Source organism: Aristolochia californica, unplaced genomic scaffold, assembly GCF_029961685.1.
Source record: "Aristolochia californica isolate CCGP_79_NKW_82.1479 unplaced genomic scaffold, dmAriCali1.0.hap1 SCAF_11, whole genome shotgun sequence".
NCBI lineage: Eukaryota > Viridiplantae > Streptophyta > Magnoliopsida > Piperales > Aristolochiaceae > Aristolochia > Aristolochia californica.
The window spans coordinates 31,534,089-31,548,389 of record NW_027181782.1 but is presented as its reverse complement, the minus strand read 5'-3'; the positions used below and the strand labels follow the sequence as shown (position 1 = coordinate 31,548,389).

General features: G+C 40.9%; 1 protein-coding gene across 1 annotated transcript; it reads left to right on the top strand.

Moving 5' to 3' along the window:
• The first annotated feature begins 260 nt into the window (after positions 1-260).
• Positions 261-1,961, top strand: LOC137943945 (naringenin,2-oxoglutarate 3-dioxygenase-like). The gene is made up of 3 exons (XM_068789390.1): positions 261-666; positions 816-1,244; positions 1,337-1,961. Exons 1-3 carry the CDS (start codon positions 304-306, stop codon positions 1,652-1,654), a joined length of 1,110 nt encoding a protein of 369 aa, XP_068645491.1. The 5' UTR covers positions 261-303; the 3' UTR covers positions 1,655-1,961.
• Positions 1,962-14,301: the final 12,340 nt, after the last annotated feature.

Genomic DNA, 14,301 nt, shown 5'->3' with positions numbered 1-14,301 from the left:
CGTGTTTAGAAATTTCTATGCATTGTTGTTCATCATTAAATGTCATTATTTTTATTTGTTAGTGATGGAATTCACATTCATTGAAAAGAAGAAAAAACTTCTACAATTATCGCTAAAAACTCTTTTTCATCTAGTGATTATCGTTGATTCAGGGGTTGTTGCCGGGAATGGTGGTTGCATCTGCCACCGAAACAGAGCTTCCCTGCTCGTGATATAAACACATTTACGCCCTTCTCAACGCTCACCACTCAGCACCCCTCTCTCTCTCTCTCTCTCTCTCTCTCTCTCCAAGCATAAGCTGCAATGGACTCGGCCAGGCCCTTTCGTACGACGCTGACCGAGGAGAAGACGCTCCGGGCGAGCTTCATCAGAGACGAGGACGAGAGGCCCAAGGTCGCCTATAACGAGTTCAGCGACGAAATCCCTGTGATTTCTCTGGTGGAGATCAACTCGCCGGACGGCCGTGCCGCCGTCTGCCAGAAGATCGTTGAAGCCTGTGAAGACTGGGGGATATTTCAAGTCGTCGACCATGGCGTCGATCTCGACCTCATCTCCCGAATGACAAACCTCGCTCGTGAATTCTTCGCCCTCCCGCCGGAGGAAAAGCTCCGCTTCGACATGTCCGGCGGTAAGAAGGGTGGCTTCATCGTCTCCAGCCACCTCCAGGTACGTCCTGCTCTTCTCACTGCCTTCACTGTACATAATTACAATATGAACAGTTTCACATAGTACTTAGCCCTGTTCGTGACACCCCAAGATCGATCTATCATCCGCGTCCATGGCTGACTAGCGAAAGTCTTCTGTTCTGCTGTCAGGGAGAAGCAGTACAAGACTGGCGGGAAATTGTGACGTACTTCTCGTACCCCATTAAGGCCCGCGACTATTCGCGCTGGCCGGACAAACCCGATGGATGGAAGGAAGTCGTTGAAGAATACAGCGAGAAGCTGATGAACCTGGCGTGTAAACTGCTGGAAGTGTTGTCGGAAGCCTTGGGCTTGGAGAAAAAAGCTCTAACAAATGCCTGCGTCGACATGGACCAGAAGGTAGTGATCAATTTCTACCCTAAATGCCCCCAGCCTGATCTAACTCTCGGCCTCAAACGCCACACCGACCCCGGTACCATCACCCTCCTCCACCAGGACCAGGTCGGCGGCCTCCAGGCCACACGCGACGACGGCAAGACTTGGATCACCGTGCAGCCTGTTGAAGGCGCATTCGTCGTCAACCTCGGCGACCATGGCCATGTGGGTTTCCGATCACTCGTACGGCTTCCGCTCTTTCCTTTTACGTGTGATCATCAGTAATTTAATGTCGGTTTCATGGATATTAATTGCAGTATCTTAGCAACGGAAGGTTCAAGAACGCGGACCACCAGGCGGTGGTGAACTCAAACTACAGCCGCCTGTCGATCGCCACCTTCCAAAACCCGGCGCCGGAGGCGACCGTGTACCCTCTGAAGGTCCCCGAGGGAGAAAAGCCTATCATTGAAGAGCCGATCACATTCGCGGAGATGTACAGAAGGAAGATGAGTCGGGATCTTGAGCTTGCTAGACAGAAGAAGCCGGCAAAGGAGCAACAGAAACAGAAGCTTCCGGACGTTAATAAGGCCAAGATCGTAGCTCAGGCGAAAGGAACGGAAGAGATTCTGGCTTAGTAAAGGTTGAAAACACCGCATGATCAGTTGATCTTAATTTGCTTTTGCTTTAGGGAATTTTACCAAAATACCGATTTAAAAAAATTTATTTATGAAAATACCGACGATTCCAACTTATTTGCAAAACTACCGAACTTTGACCTGTGCATGTGGACATTCAAAGGCGACAGGTAAGCTTTGACTGCTTACGTGTCGACACCTCATCGGTGCAGTATGGTGTTGAACACATGGACTGCCACGTCAGTATAGTTGACACGTATTATGCCATGTCATTACTTGATAAAATTTTGAATAAATTTTTAAAAAATTAAATACACTTTTTATTACCTTATATTTAAAATAATAAATTATTAAAAAAATTAATAAACAATTAAAAAATTAACTCTTACTTATTTAACACCATTTAATATCAATTAAAATATTTATTAATTAAAAAAATCGTTACACTTTTTATTTCTTCATATTTTAAAAAATAAAATAAAATAAGTAAATTAATTAGATTTAAAATATTTATAAATTAAAAAATTACAAAAAAGTTATTTTAGAGTTTAAAAATACAATTTATCTGTATACTTTTTATCACCTTATTTACAAAATAATAATATTAAAAATTTTAAATATTTATAATAGAAAAAATCTTACTCTTAAGTATTACCCATATATTATAGATTTAAAATATTTAAAATTTTAAAAAAATATATAAAAAAGTTATTTTATAGTTTAAAAATACAATTTATTTGTATACTTTTTATCACCTTATCTACAAAATAATAATATTTAAAAATTTTAAATATTTATAAATAAAAATAATCTAACTCTTACCCATTTACTATGGATTTAAAATATTTATAAATAATTTCTTTTTTACTTTTAAGTCTTACCCATATATTATCCATATAAAATATTTATAAATAAAAAAAATTACTCTTAAGTCTTACTCATATATTATCCATTTAAAATATTTATAAATTAAAAAAATATACAAAAAAGTTATTCTAGTGTTTAAAAATATAATTTATTTTTATACTTTTTATCACCTTATTTACAAAATAATAAATTATTAAAAAATATATTATTTAATTAAAATTTTTACAAAACTTTACAATAATTTTAATTTAGCAGAAATTTCATTAACATAAAATCAGAAATTAAATAGTAAATCACAAAATAATCAATACAGTAATTAAACACCTAAATTCAAATCAACATTATAATTAAATACAATAATTATATTCAATTAACTAAAACCCTAAAAAATCACCCTCCTAAATCGGGTTTGGAGGTTGAGTAGAGCTTCGGTTCTGAGAGAAGGGGCGGCAAGAGGGGGGCGGCGAGAGGATGAATAGAGGGAACGGACAAGAAGAACAAGAGAGGGGAGGCGTCGAGGGTGAGGCGGAGCGGCGGCAGCAGGAGAGCGGTCTTGGCCTAGCAGCGGCAGCAGGGGAGTGGCCATGGTCTAGCGGCGATAGCAGAGGAGCGGCCGAGGCCGAGAGGCAGCAGCAGGGGAGCGGTAGTGGCCGAGCGGCGGCAGCAGGGGAGCAGCCGAGGCCGAGCTGCGGCAGTAGGGGAGAGGCGGCAGCAGGAGCGAGGGCGAGAGGAGACGAGAGGAGAGGAGAAAGGCCAAGGAAGAAACATAACGAAAAAATTAAAACGAAGGGATTACGTGGAATGAGCTGACGTGGCGAGAGATGACGGGGCAATAGCGAAAAATTGATAATGACGTGTCAAATGACATGCGTGTAAAATAATGACGTGGCAGCCCATGTGTTTAACTACCTTACTGTATCGATGAGGTGTCGACACGTAAGCGATCAAAGCTTACGTGTCGCTTTTGAATGTCCACATGTACAGTGGACCGGTCAAAGTTTGGTAGTTTTACAAATAAGTTGGAATCGTCGGTATTTTCATAAATAAGTTTTTTTAAATCGGTATTTTGGTAAAATTCCCTTTGCTTTATCTAGTCAATTGTGTTAGAATTCCTAATAGTAAATTATAATCCATAATTTACAACATGCTAGAATATTAGGATTGAAAACGATATCCTCTACTAAATCGCTTTATTCCTTAATGAAAGCTTCATCTCTTTTCCGGATGGGGAGAAGGGAACCTGTGTATGATTTAGTATATTCAGGACCACAACCATGTTGTGTCTCCTTATATAGGGTTCTCATAATCCCCCAATAGAATCTACTCAATTGGCCCATATCCATGACCCATTCCTTAATTGGTAACAAAATTAGATCACTTAATTTCAACTCATTTTATTAAAAATAAAAAATATAATTACATAATAAATATGTTATCCAAATTAGAATAGAAATTGTGAATTTACTGCTATTCGTTTTGCGTTATGGATTTGCCGTAAATATTTGGTAGTTAAGCTGTATCGATCATAAGAAAAAAATTGCTCAGGGAGATATCAACCAGAATAAAAACGTTGAATGACCATACCAGATTTTTTCCGGTAGGGTAAGGATGCTCCGAGAAGCTTCTTCATCGTGCCTCAAAAGACAATATGTTGGGAGTTGGGATTTGCTGTCCGGCAGAATGAGAGAGACTGAGGGAGCTCTTCCTCCTCATATGAGGTCGGCCGGATTCACCGGTGCACTGGGATCCTTCCTATGAGATTGTGTGGACTATCGTGCTTAGAAGAACCCTTCTACGGAGGTGGTGGCTGCGGAAACCCGAGAGGGGAGAGTGAACGATATGCCGCCACAACACAAGCTGTTGAAATGTATAGCTGTATAGCGTGATCGGAGGAAACTGTATAGCGTGATTGTTTCCTCCGATCCCGTGATTATATTCTTGATTCTATTCCTTGATTTTAGGATCTAAATTGATCCTAAAATCAACTTGTAATGTATTATAAATACCTCCTAAACGGAGAAGAATAAATCGTCGGAAAACCATTCGTTCAATCTCTGTTATTATTTTTTCGGTTCTCTGTTTCACATAGTATCAGAGCAGGAGATTTTTCCTCTCTTTTCTGTCGCAGAAAGTCGGAGCTAAGTGCTCCTGTAATCGCCGAAGGAGGAAGCCGGAGGAAGAAAAAATCCGTCGGAGTTGCAGAACTCTGTTTTTTTTTCTGCAACTCCATATTCCGGCTATCCCGACGCCAAAAGAACGTCGCCGACGACGGCACCACCACACTGTTACGATTGAAGCCGACGCTCCGCTGCCATTGCCGAAGACGAAGGTTGCCGTTGCCGACGACGAAGACAGCCGTTGCCGAAGACGAAGGTTGTCGTTACCGAAGACGAAATGCTTTACGTAGTGGGAATCACGTCGCCGACGAGTTCCGACGATCGCCGACGACATCATCACCACCCTTTTCCGAACCGAAGCTGACGCTCCGCTGCCGTTGCCGAAGACGACGGTATTTTTTTAAAAACTTAGGTACTGTTGATTTATTTTTCCTGTTGACCCAGACCGGCGGGTCGACCAAATCGGACCGAACCGGTCTAAAATCGAACCGGATCGGACCAGCACTGGAGCGGACCAGAATTGAATCCGCCCAGATAGTACCGAACCGAACCAGATCGAACCGGACAGGACTGAACCGAACCGGACCGGATTAAAAAAAAAAAAAATCAGATCGATGGCCACCTCTACAGGCGCATCTACCGACCTTATCCCATCACCACAGATTATAGTCCACCAAGATAATTATGCGTTTCCAACTGGAATTATCCTCGATGAGACCAATTATTCATTATGGTCCCAACTCATGGAGATGCGAATTGGCGCACGCAACAAAGCTGGATACCTCACCGGCGAAACAAAAAAACCAGCATCTGGTGATGCTAATCTTGGAGCATGGATTACTGAAAATCAAAGAGTTAAAAGTTGGCTTATTGACTCCATGAGTCCATTACTCATGCAGCGATTTATTCGCCTCTCCACTGCCAAGGAGATATGGGAAGTAGTATCAAAAATATTCTATGATGGGTCCGATGAAACTTGTATATTTGTGCTGAACTAGAGATCTTTTTCTACCAAACAAAATGGTAGACCGTTATCCACATACTACAATGAACTGGTTGCTATTTTCCAAGAGATTGATCATAGAACTATATCTCAGGAAGGAACAGTCGAAGGGCTAATCCAGTTGCACTCTGCAGTGGCTAGGCTTCGGGTTCATATTTTTCTCAGTGGGCTTGACTCCGAATTTGATCAAGTTCGTGGAGAAATTTTGCGAAAAGATCCCAAACTTGATTTGGAAAGTACATATGCCTATGTCAGACGCGAATATCAACAGAGACAGACAATGGGGAGCTATCGCCCAGTCTCCGAGAACTCGGCGATGTTGGTCAACCAAAGCCGACAAGGATCATCAAACAGTCGGAACCCTCAATCCTCTGGCAAAGGTAACAATCGTGTATGTATTCACTGCGGAAAAAAAAGGACATTCACAACACCGGTGTTATGAGATTATTGGCTATCCGGAGTGGTGGGATTTCTCGAAAAATCCCCGTAACAAGACTGCTGGGAAAGCTATGGTGACATCCATGGAAGAGAATCAGGAGCTACCTACTGCAAATGTTGCTCATCCAGGTATTCTCGATAATGCATTAGTATTTTCTGTACATTCTAAGAATAGACCTTGGATTATTGATACAGGTGCATCCGATCACATGACAAGGGATCCCAGTCAGTTACAATCCATCCTACCTTCTCCACAATCTGTTATTTCAACAGCCAATGGTAGTACCTCTCCTATTACTGGGGAAAGATCTGTTATCTTATCCAATAATCTGACATTAGATACTGTCCTTGTGGTTCCCTCTCTTGAATATTACCTTTTGTCTGTTAGCCAAATTACTTCCACTCTTGCTTGTACTGTAACTTTTTGGCCCTCATTTTGTGTCTTTCAGGACATTCTAACCCAGAAGATTCTTGGTTATGGTGTTAGACGGGGCAAACTCTACTATTTGGAGTTGACAGAAAACGGGGGATCGAAAATCAGTCAGACAAATCAAGCTAGCAGTGAAGATAATGCTCAAACAACTGTATGGTTATGGCACCGACGATTAGGCCACCTTTCCTTTGGTTATCTTAAGAAATTGCGACCTCAACTTTTTTCAGGTTTGACTGATGTGCATTTTCATTGTGACACATGTGAATTGGCTAAAAGCCACCGTATTGCTTATTTCCCGAGTTTGAATAAAAGTTTCGAACCTTTTGCGGTTATTCATTCTGATGTTTGGGGTCCAGCCAAGATTCCCTCTATTTCTAGAGCTCGTTACTTTGTGACATTTATTGATGAATGCACTAGAATGACTTGGGTATCTCTGCTTATCCACAAAAGTGATGTGAGTCTAGCATTTCAGAAATTCCATACCATGATACATACTCAATACCAAAAGCAGATTCGTGTTTTGCAATCTGACAATGGTACTGAGTTTGTTAATGCTTCTTTCGAAACTTTTTTGACCACTCATGGAATTCGTCACCAGACTTCTTGCACCTATACTCCCCAACAGAATGGATTGGCAGAAAGAAAGAATAGACAACTTTTGGAAGTAGTACGTGCCTCTCTCTTTGGCATGAACATGCCTCGATTTTATTGGGGTGAAGCTATCACATCTGCTGCCTACCTCATCAATCGAACACCTTCTAAAGTACTGGATTTTCAAACTCCTCTACATAAGCTGCAATCCCTGATTTCAATTCCCCATCTTCCAAATCTTGAACCCCGAATTTTTGGGTGTACCGCTTATGTTCATATCCCAAAGATCTTGCGAAATAAACTTGATCCATGTGCCAAGCGATGTGTATTTGTTGGCTACTCTGATCTTCAAAAAGGATATCGGTGTTATGATCCACACACCAACAAGCTCCATGTGACTTTAGATGTCTCATTCCATGAATCAGTCCCTTATTATTCAGGGGGAGTTTCTTGGACATCTCTTCAAGGGGAGAGTTCAAATGAAGAGAATGTTCCACATGAAGCTAACGGAGATGTTGAAAGAGGTGCCGAAGTTATTGAGTTAGAAGCGGTGAATGAATTTTTTAAGTGTCAAGATATGCAACAAGACTGTGATTCAGTAATTTCACCTGAAGAACCCCCAGGGTTGCCCCCGTCTGCACCAACAACTGAAGAATCAACCCAGAATGTTCCTCCTCAGGTAAATACGAATCCTGTGTTTGATGAGTCTACTGAAACATGTCTTCCTACAGAAAACATAACCTCTAGATATCCACAAAGATTGAATAGGGGAGTTCCAAAAAAATAGTATGAACCTGATCTTGAAGCAAAGACCAAATACTCAATCAATAACTATGTGTCCTCCCATAGGTTGACTAAATCATATGCATTTACTGTTGATCAATTATCCAGGGTTTCTATTCCTAGTAATGTGCAGGATGCATTAGCTGATCCAAAATGGAAAAAAGCGATGGACGAAGAGATGGAGGCTCTACAAAAAAATGCCACTTGGGAACTTGTTCCCCAACCTAAAGGAGTAAAAACAATTGGATGTCGATGGGTGTTCACATTGAAACTCAAACCGGATGGAAGCATTGACAGATATAAAGCTCGGCTAGTTGCAAAAGGATATACGCAAAAGTATGGAATAGACTATCAGGATACTTTTGCACCAGTAGCTAAGATCAATACAATTCGTATTCTTATATCTATAGCAGCAAATCGAGACTGGCCTCTGCAACAATTTGACGTTAAAAATGCCTTCCTCAATGGAGACTTAGAAGAAGAAGTCTACATGGAACTACCACCAGGTGTAAAAAGTGGTTCTTTGTCTCAAGGTAAAGTTTGTAAATTGTAGAAGTCATTGTATGGGCTGAAACAGTCACCTAGAGCATGGTTTGGGAGATTCTCGACTACAATGAAGGAGTTTGGTTATAAACAAAGTAACTCAGATCATACTTTGTTTATAAAACACATAGAAGGAAAGGTAACAGCATTAATTGTATATGTTGATGATATGGTCGTGATAGGAGATGACCCAGGTGAAATGCAAGCTTTACAGGAGTATTTAGCTACTAAATTTGAAATGAAGGATCTCGGACAACTTAAATATTTTTTGGGGATTGAAGTTGCAAGATCGAAACATGGAGTCTTCCTTTCACAGCGAAAATATGTGTTGGATTTTCTAGCTGAAACCGGAATGCTTGACTGTAAACCAATAGAGACGCCGATGGAAATGCATCATAAACTCGGAATTCTTCCAGATCAAATTCCAGCAGACAAAGGGCGTTATCAACGATTAGTTGGAAGATTAATCTACCTATCCCACACAAGGCCCGATGTAGCATATGCAGTAAGCGTTGTGAGCCAGTTCATGCATGCACCAAGTGAAGAACATATGGAAGCAGTATATCGGATCTGGAGATACTTAAAGAGTGCTCCAGGAAAAGGTTTGTTATTCTCAAAAAATGGTATCTCTAGTATTGAAGGGTATACAGACTCTGATTGGGCAGGTGATCAGACAACCAGAAGATCCACGTCGGGTTACTTTACTTTTGTGGAAGGGAATCTTGTCACTTGGAGAAGCAAAAAACAGAAGGTAGTATCAAGATCAAGTGCTGAAGCTGAGGTATGGCTCATGGTGTATGCGAGTTGTTATGGATACGGAATATACTGAGAGACCTAGGGATTGAATAAGACAAACCTATGAGTCTTCACTGTGATAACAAGGCAGCTATCGCAATTGCACAAAATCCAGTTCAACATGATCGCACTAAACATGTTGAAGTTGATCGTCATTTCATCAAAGAGAACCTCGATGCAAAGATTATACAATTCCCCTTCATTCAATCTGCGAGTCAAATGGCGGATATGCTCACGAAGGCAGTATCAGGGAAAGCATTTCATGGTATAATTGACAAGTTGGGTTTGACTGATATCTATGCACCAACTTGAGGGGGAGTGTTGAAATGTATAACTGTATAGCGAGATCGAAGGAAACTGTATAGCGTGATTGTTTCCTCCGATCCCGTGATTATATTCTTGATTCTATTCCTTGATTTTAGGATCTACATTGATCCTAAAATCAACTTGTAATGTATTATAAATACCTCCTAAACGGAGAAGAATAAATCATCGGAAAACCATTCGTTCAATCTCTGTTATTATTTTTTTGGTTCTCTGTTTCACACAAGCCTGCATACGACCAAATTACCGAGTGCTAGCAATAGTCATTTTTTGTTACCAATTATATATATATAAATACTCAATGTAATCTTGGTTATAATCGTGGTGATTTCAAAGTTTAATTAAATATTTTCATGGTATCAGATATCTGTCGATCCCTCCATCGATTAAATTTCCCGCTCCTTCGACGTGCATCTGCGCCTCAGACCTTGGCGTCGGCACATCCTCTCGGGGACTCTGTTTACCTCCTTGGCCCGCTCGAGAAAAGGCAGAAATACTCACCACCGTGTTCGCCTCCTTCCGAAAAGGCTGCTTCGCTCGGTTCCAAGAAATCGAACCATCTCTGGTGAGGAAGGAAACACAACGGAAGAAGAAAGGAGGAGTTGTTAAACAAATAATGGTCGGAGACGAGCTGAATCGTCACACTCGCCGTGACACCAGCTGAAACCAGACGGAAACGAGAGAGACGAGCTGAATCGTCAGACTTTTGTCGTGACGCTCAACTCCTAGTTCGCAAGGGAAACTGGGTTTGCAAGGAAAAACCAGGTTCACATCGAGCCAAACTTGGTTCAACAAGCTTTTGGTTCACAGAGTTAAAAAACAATTGCTTCTCTTCGAAGTTTTCAACCCAACTACCTCGTCTCTCCTTCGTGACAATGATCTCGAAGATCAAAAACGTAAAGTAGTCGGTCTCTCGAGTTAAACCTCAATGACCGTTGAATCATTTTCTCATCTTCTCATTAAGAATTAGATACCCTAATTCCAAACTAACGAGAACAATAATAATAATCACGTAAGAAAGGAAAAATAAGCACGAAAACAAATAAGATTTATATAGGTTCGCCTCAAGGTAAGACTACGTCCTGTCTTCCGCCGTTGCATTAATCCATTATAAAAATTAAATAATTTACAAGAGAAACCACACGGATATACATGTGTTTTTCTCTAACCTCTTGGGCTGTAACTCCAGATGTTCCTCGGATTAAGATCATAAAACCCTAATAATGGCACCTTCCAATTTAAAGAGAAAGCTAGGGCAACCGCATTACAAGAGTAAAATTTCCAAATTGTCCTTAATGAAACAACAATCAATATATCGTGGATCGGATATGGGCTCCGCCCCTGCACCCCCGGGAGGGGGGCTTCTCGCCCCCCTTCCAACCCCACGACGACCTTACCGCGAAGGTTGATCCGCGACCAACTCAGCATAAGGCATTAATTAGGCTCTACAACTTAACAATTCTTCCCTTTCATACCCTAATCCATATGATTACCATTAAACTCTCCTCCATAACCTACTTCCTCTTAAAAAGTCAACTTAGTCCTCTTTTGGAAAATCAAAATCTCCTCGGCTATGTGGAAGGAACCTTGCACCACAACCTCAGTTTGTCGTTGCGGATTCTACCACACCTACTGTCGAATATTTGGCATAGAGAGCAATGGATTAATGTTTTCTCAACCTCCTCCTTTCCTCTCTCATCGAAAAGGCAATTGCCGAAGCCGTTGGCCTCTCCACTGCACGTGAGGTCTGGCTCGTGTTGGAAAATACCTTCAATCATTGGTCGAAGGCTTGAGAAATCCATCTCAAAGACGACCTCCAGTAGCTAAAACATGGCAATCAATCTGTTGTGGCTTACATCCGTGCTTTCAAGGGTCTCTGCGATCATCTTCATATCGGTAGACTTGTCAACAACACCAACAAACTCCACTGGTTTCTCTGTGGACTCGATGTTGAATTTTTCACCCTCTCCGTCACCCAAATGGCCCTCACACCTCTTCCCCGTTTCTCCAACCTCATCTCTAGAGCCAAGAGCTTTGAGCTCTTCCATAAATCTCTCAAGAGCCATGTTTCTGCTGCGACTGCTGCTTTTACAGTAGCATCCCGTGGTTCGGACCTGTTGAGCCACCACCGCTCTTGTCGCACCCAAGGCCACACTCATTCTAGTCTAGGGTGTAGCCCTCCTCACTACCAGATAAGCCATCTTGATGGTAACTATGTTGATCGCTACAACCAATGTTATACCTGCAGTGAGTCTTGTGAGTCTCGTGCCCATCTTGTTGAAGCTTTCACTAGATCGTGCACTCTCAATGGATCTGCACCCTCTGACTAATTCTTGGACACTAGGGCTTCTGTTCATATGTTCAATAACCCATCTCACACACTGGTATTATCTCTCCTACCCCCAATACTCAATTGTTAGATGTTTTAGTTGTTCCTCATTTTACTATCCATTAGTAAATTAACGTCTAATTTCCTTTAACCTTTACATTTACTAATAATTTTTTCACTATCCAGAATTGTCTCATAGGAATGGTGGTGCCAACTGGTAAGAGAGATGGATGCTTATATGTGCTGGAACGTGGCAACCCTTCTTTCTATTCTTAAGAATATATCTTTACATGTTTCCTATGATTTATGGCATGCTCGCCTTGGACATGTAAATCATTCTATTATTTCTTCTTTATATAAACAAGGACATTTATATTTAACCTCTTAATTGCCCTCTCCATCATTATGTAGTTTATGTCAACTTGTGAAAAATCATCGTATGCCTTATCCACATCATGAACATAAGTCGTCTAATGTGTTAGATCTTATTCATTGTAACATATGGGGTCCTTCACCTATCAAATCCCATTTAAGATTTGCATATTATGTTATCTTCATTGATGATTTTTCCCGTTTTACTTGACTTTATCCTTTGAGATTCAAATTCAATTTTTATGATATTTTTACACGATTTCAAAAACTTATGGACAATCAATATTCAGCCCATATTAAAAAAATTCAAAGTGATGGCGGAGGTGAATTTACTAGCTCTTGATTTCAAACTCATCTTCGTACCTCTGGCATCCGTTATCAACTTTCTTGTCCATATATACTTACCCAAAATGGACGTACAAAACGCAAATATCATTATGTGATTGAGACTAGCCTGACACTTCTTTTTTCACTCCCATCTTTCTCCTCGCATCTGGGTTGAAGCCTTCAACACTGCAGCTTGCATCATCAACCATTTGCCCACATCACTTCTTGGAGGTAAATCATTATTTGAACTTTTATATGGTTCCTTTCCAAATTATGAAATTTTTTATCCCTTTGGTTGTAGTATTTATCCTTGCTTACGTGATTATATGTCTACTCAATTTTCACCTCGTAGTATTTCTTGCATTTTTTTTGGGTTATAGTCCCTCTTATAAAGGGTTTCGCTACTTTGATTCCGTCATCTCTCGGATCTATATCACCCACCATACTCAATTTAATGAACACAACTTTTCTTTCATAAAATCATATCAGGCTCAAACCCCCTTCCTCTCTCCATTTTTCCAATTTTCTAGAACCCAGTCTTATCCAAATAACAACCCCTCCTTCCTCCTCACACCATTTTCCGCACATTTCTCAATCCGGATTTACCCCATGTTCTATTTGTACTGATCCGATCAATGAATCCATGTAGGCCATTGATTCTTTTGCAGGTCCCTCCTCGCCACACCGGGCTTCCAGTCCAGAACCTACCGACACACGAATCACTCCTCTTGCTCCTACTTCTACACTACTATTGGGTTCTCACCCTATGCTTACACGAGGTAAAACTAGTATTTTCAAACCACGACATCTGACCAACCTCGGTGTTGTGGGATCCTCTGGACTTCTCTTAACTCTCCTTGTCTCTATTGCGCCTAAAAGATTCAAATCTGCCGCTAAGAATCCTGCTTGCCTTGCTGCCATGGACGAAGAAGTTCAAGCTCTGTAAAATAATCAGACCTGGATTTTAGTCTCTCAACTTGCCAACACCAACATTGTGGGCTCCAAATGGGTGTTTCAAACCAAATATCTGCCTAATGGATCTATTGAGCGTCTCAAAGCACACCTCGTTGTCAAGGGCTACACTCAGGTACCTGGTCTTGGCTACACTAACACCTCTAGTCCTATAGTAAAGGCTACCACTCTCCGAGTTATGCTCTCTATTGTCATGACCAACAAATAGCCTTTTCACCAACTTGACGTCAATAATGTGTTCCTCAATGGTACACTCACTGAAAATATTTATATAGAACAACCTCTTGGCTACATTGACCCTGGTTTTCATCGTCACGTTTGTTAGTTGCAGAAAGCTCTCTAGTCTCAAGCAAGCGCCTCTTAGCTGGTTCCAAAGCTTCAGCTCCTTTACCACTCAACTTGGTTTCTCTTGTAGTTGTGCTAACACTTCTTTGTTTGTCTTTTATAACCGCTCAAACATTATTTATCTGCTCTTTTCTGTTGATGACATCATTATTACTAGCAACAACTCCGCTCTTATCACCAGCTTCATTCATAAGCTCAATTTTGAGTTTGCCACTAAAGATTTGGGTCATCTCAATTACTTTCTTGGCCTTGAAGCTTTGACAACTATCAATGGACTATTTATCAATCAACTCAAATATGCATGTGATATTCTTACTCGAGTTCAACTACTTGATAACAAACCTATTCCTATGCCTATGTTCATTTCCTAACATCTGCCCGTTGATGGGTCTCTATTTTTGGATCCCA

What these genes read in the sequence shown, in the direction of transcription:
- LOC137943945 (XM_068789390.1), top strand. Translation starts at nt 304, where the DNA reads ATGGACTCGGCCAGGCCCTTTCGTACGACGCTGACCGAGGAGAAGACG. An exon ending in TCGTCTCCAGCCACCTCCAG is followed by an intron (nt 667 to 815) that starts GTACGTCCTGCT and finishes TTCTGCTGTCAG; the next exon opens with GGAGAAGCAGTACAAGACTG. An exon ending in ACCTCGGCGACCATGGCCAT is followed by an intron (nt 1,245 to 1,336) that starts GTGGGTTTCCGA and finishes TATTAATTGCAG; the next exon opens with TATCTTAGCAACGGAAGGTT.